At 48.9% G+C, this 14,151-nt stretch overlaps 1 protein-coding gene across 2 annotated transcripts; it reads right to left on the bottom strand.

The window, feature by feature from the left end:
- Positions 1–3,765: 3,765 nt before the first annotated feature.
- On the bottom strand, positions 3,766–11,875 carry PPIE (peptidylprolyl isomerase E). 2 transcript variants are annotated; one of them, XM_034413277.2, is made up of 10 exons: positions 11,526–11,875; positions 11,332–11,430; positions 8,872–8,915; positions 8,341–8,367; positions 7,083–7,164; positions 6,841–6,941; positions 6,227–6,350; positions 4,904–5,089; positions 4,174–4,316; positions 3,766–4,099 (listed from the first exon to the last, which is right to left on the bottom strand). In XM_034413277.2, exons 1-10 carry the CDS (start codon positions 11,554–11,556, stop codon positions 4,031–4,033), a joined length of 906 nt encoding a protein of 301 aa, XP_034269168.1. In that variant the 5' UTR covers positions 11,557–11,875; the 3' UTR covers positions 3,766–4,030. The 2 variants fall into 2 exon arrangements, with proteins under 2 accessions (XP_034269168.1, XP_087732872.1); XM_087876746.1 differs by having other exon boundaries at positions 4,168–4,316; positions 11,526–11,833.
- Positions 11,876–14,151: the final 2,276 nt, after the last annotated feature.

Below are 14,151 nucleotides of genomic sequence, written 5' to 3'. Positions count from 1 at the left end.
CACAAATCCATTGCTTGATTATCTTTCCCAGGATTTTCCCAGATATGGATGTGTAGTTCCCTGGATCCACTTTTTTCCCCCTTCTTGAAGATTGGGAACACTTCAGCTCTTTTCCAGTCCTCTGGCAGTTCCTGTGGGCTCTGAAAGACGATTTCAGTGATTCTGAGATCATATCTGGCAGCTCCTTCCTAACCCTGGGATTTAAGCCACCTGGACCTGGCAATTTGAACTCATCTAAAGTGGATAGGTGTTCTTTCACTAATTTCTTCCCTATTTCGACCTGAAAATTCATTCTGTTTCCCACTGTGCTGCTTCTAATGGGCTGGTCTGTTTTTCCTTTTGTGTAAAGACAGATACTAAGAAAGAATTAAGCAGTTCCTTTTCCTCCCTGCTGCCTGACTTTCTTTCTTCCTTTTTTTCTTTTTCTTTTTCTTCCTTCCTTCCTTCCTTTCTTCCTTTTCTTCTTCCTTCCTTCTTTCCTTTCTTCCTTCCTTCTTTTTTTCTTATTTATTTATTTAGCTATTTTCTTGCATTAGTGCAGGGGTGTCAAACTCAAGGCCTGGGGGCCGGATCCAGCCCTTAGGGTGCTTAGATCTGACCTGTGGGGCCGTCCTGGAAACAGTGAAGGCCTGGCCCCACGGAGCTCCGTTTTTGCTGGCAGAGGGTTGCGAGGCCACTGCAGGCGAAAACAGCTTGGGAGCCCGTTTTCACTGGCAGAGCGCTCAGGCACCCCCAACACAAGTGACATTGAGCTGGCCATGCCCACCCCAGCCCCCCCAAGGTCAAACAAAACCCTGATGTGGCCCTCAATGAAATTGCATTTGACACCCCTGCGTTAGCGGACTGATCACAATCCAGCTCATCAGACGAGGCCAGATTGGGACAGGTTGATCCACATGAAACTTCCAAGTAGTCCTCCGGAGTTCAATCTCCGAGTCTGCTAATGACTTGGAAGTTTGAATTCTTACTGGTGAGAGTTTGAACTCTCATGGTGTCCTGCCATCAGTGCAAGATGGTGTGTGAGTCAAGAAGTAAATTTAGTCCAAACACCATAAAGGAACTGGAGCTCCAACAATCATCAGGTTTTGATCCTGGAATTTTTGACAGCGGCTGATAGCAACTGAAGTGTCCGGCCTGCCCCAGTTTGCTCTCAGAAAAGGAAGACTCGTGACTCCATTCAGTTGAAGGAAAGGAACTTGTCCTCAAAGAAACTGGTTGCAGCAAAGTCAGGCGGTGGCGCTGCACAAAATGCAACACTATTCTTTCCAATCCCCAATCCCACCCCCACCCCGGCCAGGCAATCAGATGCCAGTATGGTGTTTGAAGTGTCAAACTGGTAACATTCCATTCTCAGGGCAAATGGTCTTGAAGAGCCTGGTACCAGCCGGTTTGGTGATCTGGTCTTCTTCTGTTGTCACTTCCCCCTCCCCCATTTCCCACCATTAGATACACAGGTGTGGATGGCCCCAAATGCCTCCCCCCTCCCTTCCCCTTTGATGGCAGGAACCCAGCAAGGCGTCAGGCTGACGATGGCGATCCTAGCATAAAGCCCGAAAAGACCTTGACAATAAAAGAGCGCCTTAGTATGTTGTGTGGACCCAATCATTTTGATTCCTAAAACTGGGGCTTTAATCCACGCAGTTTCATCAGAGAAGTCCAGATCCGGGGTCTTTTGCTTTGCAGCTGCTGCTTTTGGGAACTCCCTCGACCACTGAGAGCAGAGCAATGCAAAACTTTGGGAAGGCAGAGGGCGAGGCAGGGAGTGCAGCTTCCCACGCAACTTAATAATTCTCTTTTAGTGGCAATGACTCAATCCTGCCAGCATTGCTAGATCCCCTCGGTGGATCACTGCTTCTCTCCAGATGGGCACCTAAGAGCAGAGCTCTGTAGAATCAGGGTGAACATGGTGCAACTGTTTTCATTCCCCATAATTACATGTTACATGTCAAGAAAAAAAATCCTTCCACTAATTTGTCTGGGAAGTATTGCCAGCCAGCTTCTCCAGAAGATATTATTGTGCCCTTCCACCGAGATCGCTTTCTTCTGCTTATGCCAATGCCAATCTTGCAGGACTTCCATCAGCACCAGGGAAAGGGAGGGAAACCATCTTGTGACCCTTTGTCCGGTAGTATGTTCTATATCACAGAGGTCCCATACACGCTAGGAACTCTACGTCTCATGAGTAGCTCATGAGGTGCAAAGCTGTAAGCAGATTGGGTGTGGCATGAAGAGCCTCTGTTATTTAAGCCTTCGTGCACCCGGGACCCCTAAGGTCTCTTGAAGCAGAGCCTCATTTCAGAAATACAACCGTTAGCGAGAAAACACAGCTCCTGTTTTGACCATTTACTTCATCACATCAAGAACAGACAAAGGTATTAGAGCAGGACTGTCAAATTCAATTTCATTGAGGGTCATATCAGGGTTGTGATTGACCTCAGGGGGCTGGGGAGGCGTGGCCAGGATGGGTGTGGCTGAGATAGGATGGGCGTGGCCAGCTCAACAACACTCATAGAGGTTCTGTTTTCTGCTGCAACGGCTTCCTGCAGCCCTCTGCCAGTGAAAACGAAGCCCAGGGAGGTTGCGTGCGGCCTGCCAGGGCTCTGTTTTCAGCTGTAATGGCCTCCCTGGGTTCCATTTTCGCTGGCAGAGGGCGGCAGAGGGCCATCACAGCCGAAAACGGAGCCTGGGAGGGCCACATGCAGCTCTCCAAAGCTCCGTTTTCACTGAGAGGCACCGTGGGCCAGTCCTTCAGTTTCCAGGGTGGTCCCACAGGCCAGATCTAAGTGCCTCATGGGCCGCATCCGGCCTGCGGGCCTTGAGTTTGACACTCCTGTGTTAGAGGAACCACAAGAAGTTGAACCATTTCAAGGGGGAGATATTTAAGCCCAAACTAGGGCTGCAGAAACCTGGATGAGCAGAAGATGGCAGCAGAGGCGTTTCAGTGGCTGCCATCCTGCAGCTGTCCAGAATTTACTGCAACAGGCCCAGCCATGGACGAGGTTGAACCATCTCCACCCAGCAAGCCCGTCTGTCAAACGACTCAAGATGGTTCTCATCACTGTGATTCAAGTTCTGCCTCCAATGTGCCATATTTGCAACACTTATAAAAGGGGAGGGGTGCACATTGGGACTATTTTGATGGGCACCCCCATCCAGCTCCCTATCCTTGGAACTCCCAAAACTCATCAGTGGTCCCTGGCTGTCTGCCTAGTCCTCCCAGAAACAAATCTGGGCAGAAACACCCCAATGACGACCGGCTCCCCCAAACTGACTAGCCGCAGGGGCTAATCAAACCCCTGGCCCTATTGGCTCTCTTACCAGCCCCTGCAGCCAGCAGCAGCTCCAAAGGGAGGGAAGAGCAGGGAGCCATTCATCCCAACAAAAACTCCCAAAGGCTGCTGTTCTGGTGTGTGTGTTTGGGGGGGGGGGGTTGTGCTTCTATGCCTGGTTTTGGATAACCAGGGGAGGGCAGCTGCCCGCTCCACCTTCTGAGCCCAGCTGTATGCCACAGCTGCTGGGACGCTTCAAGTGTCTTGCCTGTTTCCCTTCCACCTCTTCCATCTGCCATGGAATTCCCCACTAGAAAATGTGGCCCAACTAGAGGTGTGGTGGAATACAGTGGGAGTCTTTTCAGGGTACCTTCTGCTGCCTGCAGCCACCAGGCTTATTGGGTCTGGGGGGAGGGGCGGGTTGGAGAGGCAGCCGAAGAAACAGGTCCTCGCAAAAGGGCTGGTTTTTCTTCTCCAGCCACTTCTGCACTACTGATGAAATTGCTAATTTTATTGTAACATTACAATGGTCAATTGTACAAATTAAAAGGTGAATCTGTTTTAAAAAATACATGAATTTTATAGAAAGAAAAATTCTGTACAAAAGAAATCTCTCGAGTTTTACAGTTCTGAACACATAATACAGACTTGGACTGAATGTTCAGAAAAGTATCTCAGTTTTCATTCAGGGCAAAGTGATGCTGTGCTTAGTCGTCTCCTGTTATCTGGGATTCCTACCCAGCGTCTCCTTGCGGCCACATTCAGATGAATTCACCACAATCAGAGATGATGACTTTTTGCTTTGGTTTCCCGTCTTTGCTGCCTTGAGCCTTTGGAGGAAGAGAGAAATGAGATGTGGAAGGGAGAGAGGCAAAGCCATTCACCCACAAAGGCTCACCCTCACCTCAATCTGCTGCATCACGTCCATTCCTTCGGTGACCTCTCCGAAGACCACATGTTTCCCATCCAGCCAGTCGGTCTTGTCGCAAGTGATAAAAAACTGGGAGCCATTGGTGTTGGGACCAGAATTGGCCATGGACAGCAAACCTGGAGAGACATGGACATAGTGTTCCCGACCACTTTCCTGACCACTTTCGGGGACAATCAACATTTGGAATGAAGTGCAGCAAAATTTGGGGTTCTACTGTTTCCTATTGCTGTTGGAACCAATAGTTCTTGCTGCAAGGGCAAAAGCTGAAGAAGGATATAATTGCACAAAAGAACCTGCTTGGTGCCCTAATAAAAGTCTGGGAGGAGGGGGAGGGAAGCCCCCAGCATTGTCATTCTTGCCATAGCAGTGCCTGTATAGTCAACCATTTCCTTCTATTCAGTGGGACTGGAGAAATGAAATGGTTCAAATGCTGAAAAAAATATATAAGCACAAACAAGTCGGTCAGTTGTGTGGAAATCTTGCGGAGGAATTTGGCTTTTGTAGAACCGACTCCTCCCAGAGGCAGGGCTGCTGGGCACTTGAGCCATGCAGAAAAGAAGGATGAAGGGAAGAGAGCTGCCCATCAGGGCAAAAGGACTTGGTGTCCTTTGCACACTGGCATAACAGATGCAGTGGCACCATTTGGACTGGGGTGCCAAGCACCTAGATGCCCCACCTTTTCAGCAGCCCTGCCACACCCTACCTGGTGCTGTGTGCTTCAGGATAAAGTTTTCATCATCAAACTTCTTCCCGTAGATAGACTTCCCGCCGGTACCATTGTGGTTGGTGAAATCTCCAGCCTGGCACATGAACTGGGGGATAATTCGGTGAAAGCTGCTTCCCTTAAAGCCAAAGCCTTTCTCGTGCGTGCAAAGACAGCGGAAGTTCTCTGCAAGACAGAGGCCAAGTTGGGCAATGAAGCAACAAAAATGGCAAAGGGGAAGAGCGGAAACTGGTGGTGCTTGTTAGAATATCAACCCACTTAAAAATGGGGTCAGGGCAACAGTTAAAAACCAGTTACTGTACAATTGGTTTCACTCTCTGTTATTCCTGTTGCTCTCTTGGATTCCAATTGTTTCAACTGCTGCCATGGGATCCAGAATGGAGCAACACATCTTGACTCTAGCCTTCACCTGCTTAAATGAATTATATCTTTGTTTCAGGTTTGATCTTTCTGCCTCAATCTTTAGCTCTATCTTCCATGGGCTTGGCCCAACAAAAGAGTTATGAACATACAGGTGATAAATTACAATTTTTGGCATTTAATGAAATTATCCTAATTGGAAATCATACATTTTTGCAAGGTAATTCTACAAAATGACTATACACTATGCACTTAAAGCTCAAAGCTACTGCACTCATAAGTATTTTAAAAACCCTCAAGCATCCAGCATGTACAGAAATAGAGAGAAATGTGCTGAACAATCACTTCAACACAAATCCTATAAATTTAGAAAAGAAGGAAAGCCACATCCTTTGGTCTTTACCAAGGTGCAAAAAAATATTGCTACAAGTCTGCGATAGGCCAGAACTCTTAAAATAGAAACAATTTTGAGGTTTTCACCACAAGACTAGGCTTAGGAAATTTTGTGATGAAAAACAAAACCTTTAAAGTGAAAACCTGTGCTTCTGGTTTCTAAGTGGGCTCACTTGTGGCACAGAAACAGGAACTGTCATGCATTTGATGATTCAACCCTATTTCTTGATTTGCTGTCTTTGTCCTCTCCAGAAATGTTGGGAATGTGGCTTCCATTACACCATTATGACCAGCACAAGGAACAATATTCTCCAACCTGGCATTCTCCAGACTACAAGTCTCGAGCCAAGAGAACCTGGAGAGGTCCAGGGTGAGGAAGGCTGTCACTGGAGAAAAGAGGTCCGGATTATTCACCGATTTCTTTCTGTCTCTTAACAACAGGACAGTCCTCCAAATTCTGGACAGTGACTTAGCACTGCAAGTTACAATAACACAAGAGCAACTTGAAAAGGGTTCCCACCAAGCAAAATGGATTCCTTTGCTGCTTACCAGTGGTCATCGGGACAATATCTGACCGCAAGAGAATATGCAATCGACCTGCAGGTTTATTTCCAATCTTGATGTCCATGTAAACCTGGGGGTTGGTCCTGGATTTCTTCACTGGTGGTTCTCCCTAAAAGAGAAGAAACAGAGATTCTTCCATGAATCCAGAAGATGGCTCTCTATGAGCCGTCCTCCTCTTCTATCTTCTTGAAAGAAGGCATCTCAGAAGGGGATGAGATGAGAACCAGTGATGCAGTGGCTACACAGCTAAATAACGGACTGGAAAGATCCAGATTCAAATCCAGTTGTTAAATCATAGTGGGTGACTCCGGAGAGGTCACTCCCTTTGGCTCCCCCCTCGCTCCAGAGTCACTGGCTGGAAAATATATGCTGTCTTAGCATCTGGAGAAAATGCAGGATAATAATAAATATTGCAACCACATGCTCATGTACAACCATGGAGGCTTCGCAGACTAAATTTGTGCCCAGCTCACAGAAGCCCACATTTACGCAAACTTATCATGCGCAGCTCCCAAAAAGGTCTTAGGAGGAGATGAGCATCTTGGGAGACAGAAACCACCCAGGGCCACGTGGCCTCTTGCCGAGGGAGGCCTCTGTACCTCTTGAACCTCTGACCGGGCTGCCACCGCTCCCCCTTCTTCCAAATTCTCCTCAAGTGTCTTTCCCGAAAATTTCTTCAGCCAATCATCATCTGACCAGACTGTCATGGAAAAACAGAAAAAGTTCAGGGAGCTTGTGATCTAAGCACCAAATCAACTTATAAAACAAGGAGAGCTGAAGGACTTCCCTCAGAACAAGCACAAGTATGAGATTCCTTGTGACCTTGAATTCTGCTGCTCACCTGGACGGGAGGAGCCTTCTTTGATCCTCATTGGCTTGGCCAGGTTGACCCGGATAGTCCTCCCAAAGAGCTCAGATTCGTTCTAAATGGAGACGGGAAGGAGGAGGGACGCCATTACTTTCTACTGGAGGTTTTTCAGAAGAGATTTCAGCCCTTATCCAGAATGGTATAGGGCAGTGATGGCTAACCTATTTGTCATTGCGTGCCAAAAGCATGAGGAACGTGGGGGGGGGGGTCGCACGTGTACACACCCATAATTCAATGCCACCCCATGCATGCAAGCATGACCCCCGTGCCCCTTTTTGGGCCTGGCAGGCATCCCTGAAGCCTCCGGAGGCCGGAAATGGCCTGTTTCCAGACTTCTGATAGGCCCGTTTTTTGCCCTCCCCTGCTCCCCCTCCTGAGGCCAGAAAAAGCCCATTTCCCAACTTCCAGTGGGTCCAGCAGACCCATTTTTTGCCCTCCCCAGGCTCCAGAACCTTTCCTGGAGCCTGGGGAGGACAAAAACAGCCTCCCTACCACCCTCCAGAGGCCCTCGAGACCGAAAACATCCTCCCAAAGCCTCTGCGTGAGCCCTGTATTTACCTGACATCCAAAACGGGCCGTGCGGAGACTCCTGGGAGGGGAGGGGCAGTGTGGGCGGGGCCTGCTGAAAATTAGTTGGTCGGCGCGCGCATGCGCGCTGGAGCTGAACTAGGGCAACGGCTCGCATGCCTGCAGATATGGCTCTGTGTGCCACCTGTGGCATGCATGCCATAGGTTCGCCATCACGGGTATAGGGTCTCCTGCTTGAGCAGGGGTTGGACTAGAAGACCTCCAGGGTCCCTTCCGACTCTGCTTCTCTGTTCTGTTCTATTCCTCTTGCCAAGGAATTCAGCTCAGTATCAATGCCGTGTTTCTGTCCTTCAACAATCATCTTGAATCTTGTTCCAGTGCATTAGCACCCAGATTCATATCATCTGCCTCCACCGCTTCAACTTCCCTCTTTGCCCTTAGGGAGGCAAAGAGGCTTCTGCCCAACAAGTGGAAGCATTCAGTCCTCCAGAAGCAGAAAGCAAGGAGGTACCAAGCCTTTTGTCTTCCATGGCTTCTCGAAAGGAGTTGCTCACCTTTGGAAGCCAAGGAGAGACATGCAGTTTCTCACAAGAAAACAAACTGAGAAAGGCTCAGTTTCGCCTAATGATCTTCAACCATTTGGGAAGAAAGAAAATCTTTGAAACTGCTGAAAAATGAAATAAAGATTTAAAGATAAACGCACCATGTTGTCAATAGCAGCTGCAGCATCCTAAAAGAAAGAAAAGCAATCATTTAAAGCAGAATGTTCCCTTACTTTGCTCTTCCTCCTTTGGGGTGGTCATGGCAACAAGTACTGCACTGAGAGAAATAATCTGGCCACGAGGTGGGCAAGTGGAATGAAGCATGCAAAGGGCCCAGAAAACTTGCTGGGTCTACGGAAACCTTTTAGTAAGCAAGCTTGCAATCCTCGCTGGTGCACCGCTTGAAATTTTGGTAGCAAAGAAAGACGCTAAAGTTTGAAGAATGCCAAAGGTGGAAGTGGCTGGAAACATCATTTGCCAGCTTGGAAGCACCTTCTCAAACTAGACTGGGCAAAATTGGCCTTCAGACATATCCATGCTCTGATAAGTGATCAATGCCATTTCCAGAGATGTCACTGCCCAAGTAGATTTTGTGCAATCCCTCCAAGAACTCAGGGATTCACCCTCCCCACCTGACCCCAAACAGGAGGAGAAAGGATGGAGAAACTTTGAAAATGCCCTTCCTGGCTCACCTCAGCCAGCTCGAATTCAATGAATGCGAAGCCTCGATGTTTTTCTGCAGACACAAGAGAAACATCAAATGTATTCATCTCAATATGGAGATCAACCAAAACTTTTTGGACTTTTCACGAAGGAAGATGGGTGTCTTTCGGAGTGGGAAGAGTCGAGACAGCAGCTGCATCATTTTGACTCTCCCACCCAGCTGTCCCCATCTCCTATTCCAAGGGCACAAGAGCAGTGCTGTGCTCCAACCAGTTTCTATCCTGGAGCGAACACAGAACCCAACCTGACTTTTACTCAGCCCAATTCACGTTTCTACAATCTCTTTTCCAACCTCAATCAGAATAGAGCTGGATGGGACCTTTGAGGTCTTCTAGTCCAACCTCCTGCTCAAGTAGGAGACTCCATACCATTTCACACAAGTGGCTATCCAGTCTCTTCTTAAAAGCCTCCAGTGATGAAGCACCCACAATTTCTGATGGCAAGCTGTTCCACTGGTTAATTGTCCTCACTGTTAGGAAGTTTCTCCTTAATTCCAGGTTGCTTCTCTCCTTGGTTAGTCCCCTCAAATACTGGCAAACTGCTATCATGTCCCCCCAGTCCTTCTTTTCTCTAGACTAGCCAAACTCAATTCCTGCAATCATTCTTCATATGTTTTAGTCTCCAGGGCTTTATCATCGTAGTTGCTCTTCTTTGCACTTTTTCCAAAAGTCTCAACATTTTTTTTTTGTAATGTGGTGACCAAAACTGGATGCACTATTCCAGGTGTGGCCTTACTCAGGCTTTACAAAGCGGTACTAATACTTCGTGTGATTTTGATTCTATGCCTCTGTTTTTTGGCTGCTACCGCACACTGCTAACTCATGTTTAAGTGATCATCCACTAAGACTGCCAGGTCCCTCTCACAGTTATTGTTTTTGAGTCAGGTTTAGCCTAATCTGTACTTGTACCTTTGGTTTTTCCTGCCTAAGTATAAAACCTGAAGAGTACCTAGACCAATTTTTATTATGATGGTTTAAATAGAAGCCTCCCAACACAATTGAAAGAGCAGCTCCAAAAAAATTTGCAAAATTTTAAAGAACAAATTTGGGACTTCTTCCTCATGGATATTAACAAGGTTGAGACATGCTTGAGAAAAAGAGAAGCTTATAACTACTTGACAAGAGAAGAAAAAGATTTTATTCCATGAAGAGAAGCTGGAAGGAGTGACATAACCTTGAGTCAATTGGAATTAAGATGGATTTTCATCGGTTTGATATTTGTAATTGAAAGTTTTAATCTAAATTTGAAAATATATTTTCAAACTTGTATTTTTTCCTTTACATATAATGCTTCAGTAATGCCTAAAGTTTGTAAAATACTATTGAAAGTGTATTTCAACATATCTATGTTAAGAGAAAGTTAAAGAAAGTTAAAGAAAGAGATGTATCAGCTTAAAAAGAAAAAAAGGAGGACCAGGGCTGACATGATAGCAGCGTTCCAGTATCTCAGGGGCTGCCCCAAAGAAGAGGGAGTCAGGCTATTCTCCAAAGCATCTGAGGGTAGGACAAGAAGCAATGGGTGGAAACTAATCAAGGAGAGAAGCAACTTAGAAAGAAGGAGAAATGTCCTGACAGTGAAGACAATCAACCAGTGGAACAGCTTGCCACCAGAGGTTGTGCCTCCTCCATCACTGGAACTTTTTAAGAAGGGATTGGACGGCCACCTGTCTGAGATGGTGTAGGACAGGGGTCAGCAAACTGCAGCTCCGGAGCCACATGCGGCTCTTTGGGCCCTCTGCTGTGGCTCCCTGTCAGGTGATCCCACCATTGGCTGGCCCCGCCCCTCGCCCTCCCCTCCCAGTCACTCCTCGCCTGGACTGTGAAGGTAAGGGCGACAGCAGGGGACGGAGAAGCAGCCAGGGCAGAGACAGAGAGAGACAGAGAGAGATAGAGAGAGGGGGAGAGAGAGACATAGAGAGAGACAGAGAGAGATAGAGAGAGGGGGAGAGAGAGAGACATAGAGAGATAGAGAGAGAGAGGGGAAGAGAGGGAAGGGAAGGAGAGAGAGATGTATCAAAAGGATTTTGTGGTTCCCGGTGTTTTTTAACAACTGGTTCTCTTTCCTAACAACGACCGGATGGGTAGGCGTGGCTAGGGGGAGTGTCATGTGACCGGTGGGAGTGAGTGACATCGAGTTGGCCACGCCCACCCAGGCTTTGTGGCTCCCGGTGTTTTCCTTTCTGTGGGAAACGGGTCCAAATGGCTCTTTGAGTATTTAAGGTTGCAGAGCCCTGGTGTAGGGCTGTAGGCCGCAGAGCCTCTTGCTCCAGCAGGGGGGTTGGACTAGAAGACCTCCAGGGTCCCATCCAAGCTTCTTGTTCTGTATTCTTCCCCCCGGCCTTTCTTTCTTCTCCCGCAGGATGGAGGTTGGGGGATGTCAGCGACGGGGCCCTCCGCACGCCCCCTCCCCCCACTCCGCCCCGCCCTCACCGGTCTCGTAGTCCAGCGGGATCTGGATGTCGGTAAGGTCTCCGAAAGGGATGAAGGCCGCGTGCAGCACCCGCTCGTCCACCTCCTCCGCCAGCCCACCTGCAACAAGCCCGGTCAGCCCGCGCGTCGCCCTCACCCACGGCAGCCCCCCCACCCCCACCCCACCCGCCGCCGCCGCCGCCGCCGCCACTCACCCACGTAGAGCACCCGCTTGCTGGAGGCCATCGCCGCCGTGCACGCCTCCCCAGGCGCCACTTCCGGCCGGGCGGCCCGCAACAGCGCCCCCAGAGGCGGGAGGAACCGGCGGCGCCAAAGCAGCGGCCCACGCTGCAGCCGTGAGATCCGCCGAGCTAGCCAAGAACCCAACCCCCCCCCCCCCCACCCACCCCCGGCTACCACGCGGGCCTGCGCGGGACTTTCGCGCCCTTCGGTCTCCTGGCTTCTTCTGTGAGAGCTCCAGAGCGCAGGATCGCCGCCCGTGGATCCTCCAGGTCAGGGCTCCCCAACCTCGGCCACTTTGAAGACTTGTGGACTTCCAACTCCCAGAGTTCCTCAGCCGGTTTGTGGACTTCAGTTGAAGCCCGCAAGTCTTCAAAGTGGCCGAGGTTGGGGAGCCCTGCTCCAGGGGATGGCCAGAAGCATTCCTGTCACCTTCCCTCTGGCGGGGGAATTCTGGGAGTTGAAGTATATGAAGTCTTTTTTTTTTTTGAATTTTTTTTTTATTTTAAAACAAAAACAAAACATAAAACCATCATCATTTCAAACAATTACAGACAGCCTGTCGATCGGTTAACATTCTATTGTGCTTAATCCCATCTTCAAAGTACCAATTGGTGACAAAGCTTATTTGACTTCAAGAACTTCACATATTTTAGCTTACATCAACTTATTTCATATTTCACCTCCATGCTTTATTATCTATCCACTGATAAAACAAATCCCATATCGAATAATATTGTTTAACTTCCTGTTCTCTAATTTCAAATGTCAATTTACTCATTTCAGCACATTCCATAATTTTCTTAATAACCTCATCATCATTAGGTAATTTCTCTCCTTTCCAGAAGTCCATGATGTCTTAAAGCCACCAAGTTTGCAGAGCCTGGCTCTTTTTTTTTTTTTTTAATTTGATTTGATTTATATGCCGCCCTTCTCCGAAGACTCAAGGCGTTACAATGTGTTAAGCAATAGCCTTCATACTTTTGTATATTTATACAGTCATCTTATTGCCCCCACAATCTGGGTCCTCATTTTACCTACCTTTCCCTTCCTTCATGCTGGTACACAGAAAAGCTGCCGCAAGCCGCCACCTTCACCCGACCCCAAGGCTCCTGGAGGCACCCCTGGCAGCTCCTTACCACGCCTTCAAACACTGCAGGGCAGGGGCGCTCTTGGGCTCTGCCCAGCTCTATTGCCACTTCAGGCGGTGCAGGTGTGGCCTCCCTCCGCATTGTGGGCACCAGTCCCCAGCTCCGACACCGGGATCAGTTGGAATAGTGGCTGCCTGATGAAGCTGGAGAGTTTACCTCTGTCTACCTTGATAGATAGGAGCATCCACCTGTCTCTGCCACTTCAGAGGAAGCTCCCTGCATGGCTCACCTGTTGTTCAGGATAGGGGTCTCCAACCTTGGCAACTTTAAGACTTGTGGATTTCCAACTCCCAGAGTTCCTCAGCTGGCTTTGCCAAGTCTTGCCAAGGTTGGAGAGCCCTGGATCAGGCTTTTGAAAATGATTCCACACACTTCTGGAAGAGTGCTAAACCCAGCTGTCGTTTGAGTCAGGTTCCCAATGAATGTGAACACAGAATCACAAGTGAGTTGTGACAGGTGGCTGCTTCCTCCTCAGTCCTATGTTAAAGAGATGGAAGAATGTTTTCCCATCTCCCTGATGGGAGAGGGAAATCAATCCACAAGAATCCACCAATCCCTCTTAATCTTTATCTAAACAGGGCAGCACCATTTGCCTGTCCCGCCTGTGACAGGATGGGCGCTATTGCTAGGCCCAACTTTGGGTTTCTAATCCTGTTAACCTGCTTAGAATTGCAGTTTGAGAACCATGTAAGTTGCACGCACGTACAATGAATGCTACACAGGTATAATTTTCTGCAGATTTCAGGATTGACATGGAGCACTTTAACCCAGGTCATGAGGAAGCGCCTAGAACCGTAATGGCGAACCTATAGCACACGTGCCACAAGTGGCATGCAGAGCCATATTGGTGGGCACGCAAGCTCAGCTTTGGTGCGCTGATTTTCGGGCCTTCTGGGCCTACCAGTTGGCAAACTGGCCATTTCCAGCCTCCAGAGGGCCTCCGGGGGAGGGGGGGGAGGCCGTTTTTGCCCTCCCCAAGCTCCTAGGGGAGAGCCTGGGGAGAGCGAAAAACAGGACTTCCGGGCCCACTGGAAGTTGGCAAACGGGCTGTTTCCGATCTTCGGAGGGCCTCTTGGGGGTTGGGGAAGGCCGTTTTTACCTTCCCCAGGCTTCTAGAAAGGCTCTGGAGCCTGGGGAGAGTGAAAAACAGGTCTACTGGGCCTGTTCCATCACGTGCGAAAAGTGGGGGGAACCGGGGGGGTCACGCGCACATGCACGGACGGGTGGGGCGCACAGAATTATTGGTGTGGGCACGCATACGCATGACCCCCCCCATGCTCCCCCCACTTTTGGCACGCAATGGCAAAAAGGTTAGCCATCACTGGCCTAGAACCTTCCTTTCTCATTTAGAAGCCAACAAAAAAATGGGGAAATTAGGAATAAAAAAGGGGGTGAAATCCAGCAGGTTCTGACAGGTTCTGGAGAACCGGTAGCAGAAATTTTGAGCAAT

This window comes from Pantherophis guttatus, chromosome 10 (assembly GCF_059756535.1).
Source record: "Pantherophis guttatus breed Tessera chromosome 10, ASM5975653v1, whole genome shotgun sequence".
Classification (NCBI taxonomy): Eukaryota; Metazoa; Chordata; class Lepidosauria; order Squamata; family Colubridae; genus Pantherophis; species Pantherophis guttatus.
Note: the sequence above shows the minus strand (reverse complement) of the source record. Positions and strands in the feature narration are given on the sequence as shown.